At 37.7% G+C, this 9,605-nt stretch overlaps 1 protein-coding gene across 1 annotated transcript; it reads left to right on the top strand.

The window, feature by feature from the left end:
- Nucleotides 1–257: 257 nt before the first annotated feature.
- ftr93 (finTRIM family, member 93) lies at nt 258–7,691 on the top strand (the record flags this gene model as incomplete). Its single annotated transcript, XM_079875893.1, has 6 exons — nt 258–833; nt 1,024–1,119; nt 1,210–1,443; nt 1,698–1,866; nt 1,986–2,045; nt 7,153–7,691. The coding sequence occupies exons 1-6, from the start codon at nt 261–263 to the stop codon at nt 7,689–7,691; spliced, it is 1,671 nt and encodes a 556-aa protein (XP_079732019.1). The 5' UTR covers nt 258–260.
- Nucleotides 7,692–9,605: the final 1,914 nt, after the last annotated feature.

The raw sequence follows: 9,605 nt of genomic DNA, 5'->3' as shown, positions 1-9,605 counted from the left end.
CGAAATGACTTGAAAAAAGATTCAAAGATCCGAGTCAGTAAAATGATCCGAACTTCCCATTACTGTTATGGGGCAACTTTTAGCACTAGCTCTCAGTGTCTGTATGAGGCTGACACCTAGTGGACATTTTTATTATATGGAAATTTACAGACACGCCTGTTTTCAACGTCTCACACAACCAGCTGTTCAGTGGAGAGAAAACGAAACTTAAGTACTGTTGGCATGGGCATACCGTTGCAGTTTTATGCACATGCAGTAAAATGGCAGAAGCCAGTATTTCAGTGGACCAGTTCAGCTGTCCAGTGTGTCTGGATCTCCTGAAGGATCCAGTGACTATCCCATGTGGACACAGTTACTGTATGAGCTGTATTACAAACTGCTGGGATCAGGAGGATCAGAAGAGGATCTACAGCTGTCCTCAGTGCAGACAGACCTTCAGTCCAAGACCTGCTTTATTCAAGAACGTGCTGTTTGCTGACATGTTGGAGAAACTGAAGACAACTAAACTCCAAACTGCTGTTCCTGCTGGACCTGGAGATGTGCAGTGTGACATCTGCACTGGAAGGAAATACAAAGCTGTCAAGTCCTGTCTGGTGTGCCTGTATTCTTACTGTCAAACTCATTTTGAGCGTCATGAGGAGTTTCACCCTGGTAAACGACACAATGTGACCGATGCCACTGGAAGACTGCAGGAGATGATCTGCCACAAACACGATAAGATTCTCGAGGTTTTTTGTCGCACTGACCAGAAATGTATTTGCATGCTGTGTATGGTGGATGAACATCGAAACCACGACACAGTGTCAACTGCGTTACAGAGGGCAGAGAAAGAGGTGAGGTTTGAAGAACTGCTCAGAAACGTATGCCTTTTGTTAACTTTGTAAATTAAACCAGTGTTTAAATGTAAACCAATAGATTATTAACCACTGAGTTATTTTACTATCACTGAATTCACACAACTTTTTACATGACAATTTTGTGGTATATTATGTAACGTTTTTCAGTATTTTTTGTTCTCTACAGAGAGACTTGAAGGACATGCAGATAAACTGGCAAAAGAGAATCCAGCTGAGAGAGAAAGATCTTCAGCAGCTGAGAGATGATGTGGAGTCTCATAAGGTGAGTTTTGAGAAGAGAAGTTGGAGATGTTTGGGAAGCTATACTCAGTCCTGCTGAAGCCACTGTGTGATTGTGATGTGTGTGTAACAGCGCTCTGCACAGACCGCAGTGGACGACAGTGAGAGGATCTTCACTGAGCTCATCCGATCCATCGAGAGAAGCCGCTCTGAGGTGATACGGCGGATCAGAGATCAGGAAAAGAGTGCAGTGAGTCGAGCTGAAGAACGACTGGAGCGACTGCAGCAGGAGATCAATGATCTGAGGAGGAGAAACGCTGAGCTGGAGCAGCTTTCACACACACAGGATCACATCCATTTCCTGCAGGTAACAGAGATCTAGAAAAACACCACAATAAGATCTCATATTACAGGAGACTTTCGGTAAATTTGCTGAAATTTGGATCAATTAATGTGTATCATTTTATAAATATTATGAACATTTGTTACATAATTAATGAGTGCATGTTGTCAGGTGATGGTGAACAGAGAGAAATACTCTCTCTCTAAATACTCTAATATTTCTTAATTTATTCACCTTTATTTTGAAGATTGTGTTTGTTTCTGTTTGTGTGTCTGTAGACTTTGCAGTCTCTGTGTGATCCTCTATGGGAATCCACAGACTGCACAGCACTGCACATGACTGTCGCTTCTCAGCTGTCTTTTGATGATGTAAGAGAAACCGTCTCTAAACTGAGAAAGGAGCTTGAGGATTTCTGTAGAGACAAAATAGACATTATATCTGATACAGGTAAAATGTAGGACATTTATTTTCACTCTAAAATATGATTTTATGTCAGTAATATATTAGTGAAATTCGTTGGATGTAGATGACCTGTTTTAAACTGAAAATGTCTACTGTTTCCTTAGTGAAATGCGTCGAGATCATTCCCTCTCCTCACCCCGAGACCAGGGAGGAGTTCCTACAATGTAAGTTACTATGAAGGCATACAAGCACAGATAGCTGTGGATTTAACATGGGGTTTAGAAATCTGAGACGATATTGAAAATCTGGGATTCAAGAAGTAATTTACATTAGTAACCGAGACGTTCCCTATCAGTCAGTCACGTTCAGCGTTACGTCAGAACAGATTGAAGAATTGGGATCCCTAAGAAAAAAGGACAGGGAGTGTCGATCACTGCTGTTTCTTTTTTCACCCTGTACAGCACGACTAATTGGATAACACTTGGTAAGTGTGCCTATTCCAAATGGAAACGAATGCTACGGAGGCCGTCTCTATTGCATCATTCACTAGTAGGATCTAGGGCTGAACGATTAATCGCAACAAACCGCACGCGATTTGCGATTATCTTATGCGCAGCTTGTCAGTGGAGTGCGGCTGATTGGTAGTAAATACTGCCCCATTTGTACGCCAGAGGGCGCTCTCATGAAAAAACGATAAGTATGCCCCACCGCAGAAGTACAATAATTTTACTTTCATTTTATATTTGTTTTATTTTTGTCATTAAAAGTCTTTAAATGTTCGCCGGCTCCCGCCTCCTTCTTCCTCCCGGGTTTCGGCACCAGTGTAACGAGGTATGTTGTTACGGGAAGAAGGAGGCGGGAACCGGCCCTTCACGGACGACTGCTGGCAACACAGAACATCAAATAAAACACAGGCCTGTTCCTCTCTCGCTCTTCACTGTTGTCGCTCTTCCTTTATGCTTCCGCTCCTCCGTGAGAGATGCGAGACCGGTGCGTCGCGCACGTGTCGCTCATTATCAATCACGCCACTCGTCGTGCTCGCCACACTGAATAAACAGAAGATTGAAACGCTTTGATTAAATATGACTTATAAATACACGACTGCCTTATTCTGTGTAAGAAGGCACATATCTCACAGAAGAATGAGCTCAGCTGTCGTTATGAAGTGAGTTTGGAGTAAATGCATGTTATTAAATGTTGTCTTTTGTTGGACAAGAGTTGGACATAAATGCTTCTCATGTTCTGGAAAGATGTTTGACACGTGTTATTTTTTCAAATGCACGTTATAAGTGACTCAAACTCACAGTGCTTTCAGATGGAGCAGCGTTTACAGAGCCGTACATCAATGACAAAGCTGCACATAAAAAAATAATCGCAGCCTTTGCGATTTTAAAATCGCGATAAGCCATCTCGATTTAAGTGCGATTACATGGAAAGTGCGATTAATCGTTCAGCCCTAGTAGGATCCCTGCCTTTATACCCATATATGTAGGAGTGGCTTGCGGTGCAAATCTCACTCACCAATGTGCATTGGCTTGTTTTGTTACCTCTCAAAGATGATTGGGCTCTCAGGCGAAATCAATTCATCAGTCTGTTCTGACCTTAAATGTGACTGACTGATAGGGAACTAAGAAATTCACGTGTATTTTCAAATCTAATTTCACTCATGTTCATAAAATATTTTTTTAATGAGTAAAAAAAAGAAAATTTTGAAATAAAAGCACTTTCACTAGTATTCACATACTTTTGGACCCCAGTGTATATAAAACACTATAGAGCAATATGTGGACATTTTAATTTATTTGTGCAATATTCTTTCCTTTTAGTTCATATTATTTGAAATATTTGCACATTATTGAAAGTTTAAACTTGAAAGTCTATTTCACCACTGTAGCAAGGTTAGTTGTTCAGGGAAGAAGGGGACAGGAACTGGCGAACATTCACAACTTTATCATAAAATATATAAGCACAAAACAAAAGTAAAGCAGCAGCCTCTCACAGACAACTGCAGCATAGAAGCATAAAAAAATAACTGCATGAGATGGCATTACAAATTCAAATTACAAATTAATACAGTATTCAAATGTCAAAGGCTGGTTCAGGTCTGGGCTGTGTTTCCCAAAAGCATTGTGAGTTAAGTTGGTCGCCAAATACGTATTGTGCACAAATTGTATTAACTAAATCACAAACACAACTAATCTAAACACCACTCACAATCACACATACATGGGTAAAATGGTGAGTGACAAAATGAAACCAGAAATGGAAAAGGGAATGAAACTATGGAAAAGATTCATTTAGCTATGAAAAGAACCATCAGCTTTCTTCTTTCAAAGCACCTCATTGACCCTATGGTCCAGATCTGAGGTGTTTTCTGGGTCCTGGAGGTGTTCTGACATGCCCTGACATTTGTGTTTATTTTTGTTACTTGTAACATTTTCATGGCTAAAGTCTGATTACACTGTATTCAGCACAAACTCTGCTACAATAATATGTGAGCAGCATGTATGTAAAAGTTTGTAGTTTTGAAAAAAAAGGACGTATAGGCCTATGCGTGGTTTGCGGAAAAAAAAAAAAAACAAGTCACTGAAATAAGACCATACAACCTATACTGATTATTTGTTCACAAGATTTTTGAAAACTGAATATTTGCTTCAAAACTATGTGAAAATCATCCTGCCCACTCATTCACATAAAACAATATATTGATTTAAAATTTGTAAGACAAAAGCTGTATGCGGGAAGGGCGAGAATCATCATGAATATTGATGAAGTGACCTTTGCAAAAATAAACATATACAGACTTTCTCATGCTCACGAGAAACGTATCTCGTGCTCACGAGAAAATATCGTGTGCTCACGCTTTACAATTCTTTGCGTTACAACATGTTTTGCACTAAACACTACTTTTGTTGGGAATGATAGGCTATGTAGATTTTACTTTGATAAAAAGGTTATTTTATGAGAGAATGCAAAGAAGGGAATGTCGCGACAGGCAGGATCCATTTGCAACATTACCATAGTATTTAATAGTAATATTGAGTGATATTGTATATGGTCTAAAGAAAGTATAAAATACAGATGTTCTTTGACTTTCAGTTTTTACCAGTTATGATAAGACTTGAATTGTAACTGCATGAATGCATATGACGCTGATATTATGCATTTTAATGAATAAAGGCAACATGAATTTAATTATAAATATTTGTATGTTGTTTAATGAAAATAAATTAAGTTACATTAAGTGTTGTGTCAACTGCTGTGTGCATAATGATGATGATATAACGCTTTGTCATGAATGATGGTATACATTTTGTTTTAATGAATTAAATATGTATTAAATTACAATTAAGTTTTTAGTGTAATCTTAAATGTATTTTTTTGTGGCCTGCAATGACTAATGCAGCTAATAGAGATATTCATGCTTTTTTTTCCCCACAGTAAAGCACAGTCCACAAACAATGCAGTTGAAATGCAATCCCCCAAAATTTAAATTGTCATAATTTACTCTAAGTTGTTTTAAAATCAAATAAGTTTATTTCTTCTGTTGAAAATAAAAGTTAATTTGAAGAATGGGGCTAACCAAACAGTTGCTGGTCCCCAGTGACTTCCATAGTATATTTTTTCCTACTATGTAAGTCAATGGGGACCAGCTACTGTTTGTTAATGGTTAGCCACATTCTTCAAAATATTTTATTTTGTGTTTAGCACAAGAAATGAATACAGGTTTGGAACAACATTAGAGTGAGTAAATAATGACAGAATTTTCATTTTTCGGTGAACTATCCCTTTAGCGGCAGCATGTTTACTATTAGGCTATACTGTCTCTTTAAGAACGGCACACAAGCATCTAATAAACACGCATTATAACACGCACACTCAGGAAAGCGCATGTTAACAGCGCATCAGCAGGTGGATGAAATGTTTAACTAACTTCACATGCAAATAATGAACTTTTGTGAATTGCAGTGTCCCGTGAGTGTAACTCTACCTCTGCGTTAACATGAAGTGAATGCACGCAACGTTGTACAGTATGTTGAGACAGAGGCGCCAGAAGAACTGCAAATGGTAGAATGCACTGTAGCACGATACTATGATATTTCTTCAAAAGTAGATCGTGGAGAATTTTTTATTGTCCACGATCAAAAATCGTGATATCAAACACCCCTATTGTTACCACATTATAAACATCTACGTTTGAGCAGATATCCACGAACACTGTAGTTATTCATAACTACCGATATATCGGCAAAACCGATGAATCGGTCGAGTGTTTAAACTGGTCTAAACATTATAATTAGAGGTCGACTGATTCATCGGTTTTGCCGATATATCGGTAGTTATGAATAACATTAGAAGGACATTAAAATCCTGCCAAAAGTGTGTTTGATGTGTCAGCGATAAGATCCAGAATCTGCCCTACCTAAATTTAAGGTCAGGAGCCGCTAATGAAGCATCCCAGATGGGGAAACTAAAAGTGATTTATTTTATATCTCAGATGTTTCTGCTAGACATATATGAGGTTACATTAATATCAAATGGAGACTTTTGCTTGAGTCTCCTGCTTCTCACACTCTATTTCTAACACTCTCACAGGGGTCTCCTTTAAAGTTTTAGACAAGATTTCAACTACACCACACACTAGGCAAAGATTTTTATCCTTAGCTAGAAAATCTGGAGTTCTCACATTTGTTTCTTTTAACGTTTAGTAGAAACCTCAACAACTTTACAAATTGTGCACCAAGTCAAGTACTGGAAAGGCACTAAAGTAAAAAAAACACACAATCCATAAACATTTGACAATTTCCACAGAGCACTAACACAAAAACACACTGGTTACAGTTATTTCGCCAACATTTAGTTACATTATCAACTGAGGGTGCTCTTGCTTTCGTATGAAGGTGCTTGTATACAAATTTGACTTTTTGACGTTTTCTTTTTTACCAATGTTTTAATTTCTTAACAAAAAATGTGTTTGCATTACTCTTGCAATACCACTGCGGACCCCCATTTAAAGTCCCTTGGCTTAAAAATAACTATTGTTCTTAAATGTTTAATAACATTTGAACCGCTAATCCAATCTGTATGCTTTAAAAAAGTATTGTAAAGATGAGATTTCCGGCTTTTCTGTGGTATCGAGATTGTTGCGTTTGGACATTCAGAGACTCCGTAGTGAACATGATTGCGTCATGAAGCTTTGATCAGCATTTTAACCAAACAATATTCCTGCTTTGTATGTAAAACAGAGAGATTCAAGCAATTAAAACACACAAACATGAGATCCGTCAAGCTGAAGTATTGAACTCCTGTTTCCTGTTTTGTCTCCATCAGACTCCTGCCAGTTGACTCTGGATCTGAACACAGTGAATCCAGTCCTCCACCTGTCTGATGGGAACAGAGTGATTTCTCAGGGTAGCACATTCTATGACTATCCTGATAATCCAGACAGATTTGATTACTGGGAGCAGGTGTTGTGTACAAAGAGTGTGTGTGGACGCTCTTACTGGGAGGTTGAGCGGAGTAAAACTGGTTCTGTGGAAATAGCAGTGTCATATAAGAACATCTGCAGGAAGGGAGAGGTTGAGAGGAGGGAGTGCTTATTTGGATGTAATGATCATTCCTGGAGTTTGTGCTTCTCTTCCTATTCCTGTATATACTCATACAGTCATAATAGCATAGTGACTGAACTCCCTGTAGCCCCAACATCCTATAGAATAGGAGTGTATGTGGATCACAGTGCAGGAACTTTATCCTTCTACAGTGTCTCTGACACAATGACCCTCATCCACAGAGTCCAGACCACATTCACTCAGCCTCTCTATCCTGGGTTTAGAGTTATTTATGGAACAGTAATTAAACTGTGTGATTGATCAATATAGAGATATTGTCACTTTATGTTTGGTTTTCCCTGTTTCCTGATTCCTTGTGATGTATTTCCTAGTTAATTTCCTGATTAATTACACCTGTGCCCCCTTGTTTGCTTCTCTGTACAGTATATATACTCCCTGTTTTGTTCATTTCATTGTCCGGTTTCGTCAATGTTTAAGTGGTTGTATTTGTTATCTCCTGCGATCTCCAGTGGCCTGTTGCATGAGGCCGGTTTCACTTTCTACCCAGGTAAGTTTGAGATTAGTTTGAGAAAACACTGTTTTTTCAGGGCTCAAAAAGTGCGATTGGTTTTTACCAGTGTTCATTGCCATGGCAACTTACGCTACACAGCTGAGCAGGTTTTATTCTGGGTTAGAGATCACAAACTAAAACTGGACCATTCAGCTGTGAGTAAAGATGCAATAAGGCAACTCCCCCTGTATCTCATGCTCCAAATTAAAGCAGTTCATAGTGAAAGTTTCAGAGGCAAAATTGCTCATTTATGAATTATAATTATGTATGATTCTTATAATATATTCATATAATTATTCTATTAATTGACAATATTAACATTTTCTTTTAAATTAGTATAAATCGAATACATGCATTAATATATAAAGCTTTTTAACAGATTAAGTATTCTTTTGTGCTATTTGTGAAACTATAAATCATAAGGCCTATTTGTTTGATTCACATGCATTGATACAGTCAGATATTTTCGTTCAGCTGCCTTCTCAAACTTTTACTGCAGCAGCAGTGTTTATTCCTGCCTTGTAAATGCATTTAATTTCATGATATTTATCATAACAATCTCTTAATCTTCCAAAGAGAACTACATTTCGCGGCTCTGGCGAGAAGTGAATCAAATCATGTTCTCCTCATGTTTCGTGTGATTGGCTGTTTGCTGCACCTGTCACACTTTCAGGTGCATGCGCTTCAGAGTTCACAAAATCTGGATCAAACCCTGAGTTGCCAGAGAACGTTTTTATACTGAGCGTTGTGAGCCCATTGAATCTGATCTAAACCAGGTTGTATTTGTATGGATTTGTCAACTCCAAACCTACTCTGAAACTCAGAGGCCTGTTGCATGAAGCTAGCTGAACAAACTCTGAGTGTTCTGATGTGGATTTCTTAAAAACTGTTTTTGTGCCCTACTCCTTTCATCGTCGCTTCACAGCCTCCGTGACAGGTATTCTACCCATATTTTTTATTAAATTACCACTTTAAGCTGCCTTATAAAGGAGTAAAAATCTTTGTAAAACAAAATGTAACACAGTAGTTTGACCTGATGGACTGTGCACAAGCTGATGAATTGTCCTGCGACATTAATGTGACTAATGTTTGAATTATTATTTCATGATTAATGTAATCATGAAATACTAATACTTTTTTTCTTTTTAAATAAAGCACATGCAAAATAACACTGACTGAAATTGTCATTGCTGTGTTCTGAGAAACATTGGGCCTGTTTTTGCACTTGAGTAGGGGAGAGTGTGGCACAACCTAACACTTTTATTTTCATTATTTTCACACGTCTAGTACAATTATGTGGTTTTGTTTCATTAATACAGTGTATACTTTTTTCTTGATATGCCCCAAAAGAATGGAAGCTAAATGTGACAACATGCCCCATAGGTGGGGTTCATTGTAACATGTGAGGGGAACATTGTAACATGACCATACAACAGATAAAAATGTTATCTGATCTAATAAAAAATATATACAAGACAAAAATATTTTGTCAATAAAATACAATTATTAACTTTTTTCATATAAAATAATGGCATATTTTAATATTTATATAAAATAAAGATTTTTTGAGTTTGACACAAACACACCGCAAACACAGCTATACAGCATATTTCAAAACATAATAATAATCAATAATTTCTGAACATTGACTGTCTTTATTCACC

The sequence above is a fragment of the Squalius cephalus genome, assembly GCF_949319135.1.
Source record: "Squalius cephalus genome assembly, chromosome: 7".
In the NCBI taxonomy this organism is placed as follows: domain Eukaryota; kingdom Metazoa; phylum Chordata; class Actinopteri; order Cypriniformes; family Leuciscidae; genus Squalius; species Squalius cephalus.
This window is presented reverse-complemented; position numbering and strand designations above follow the sequence as displayed.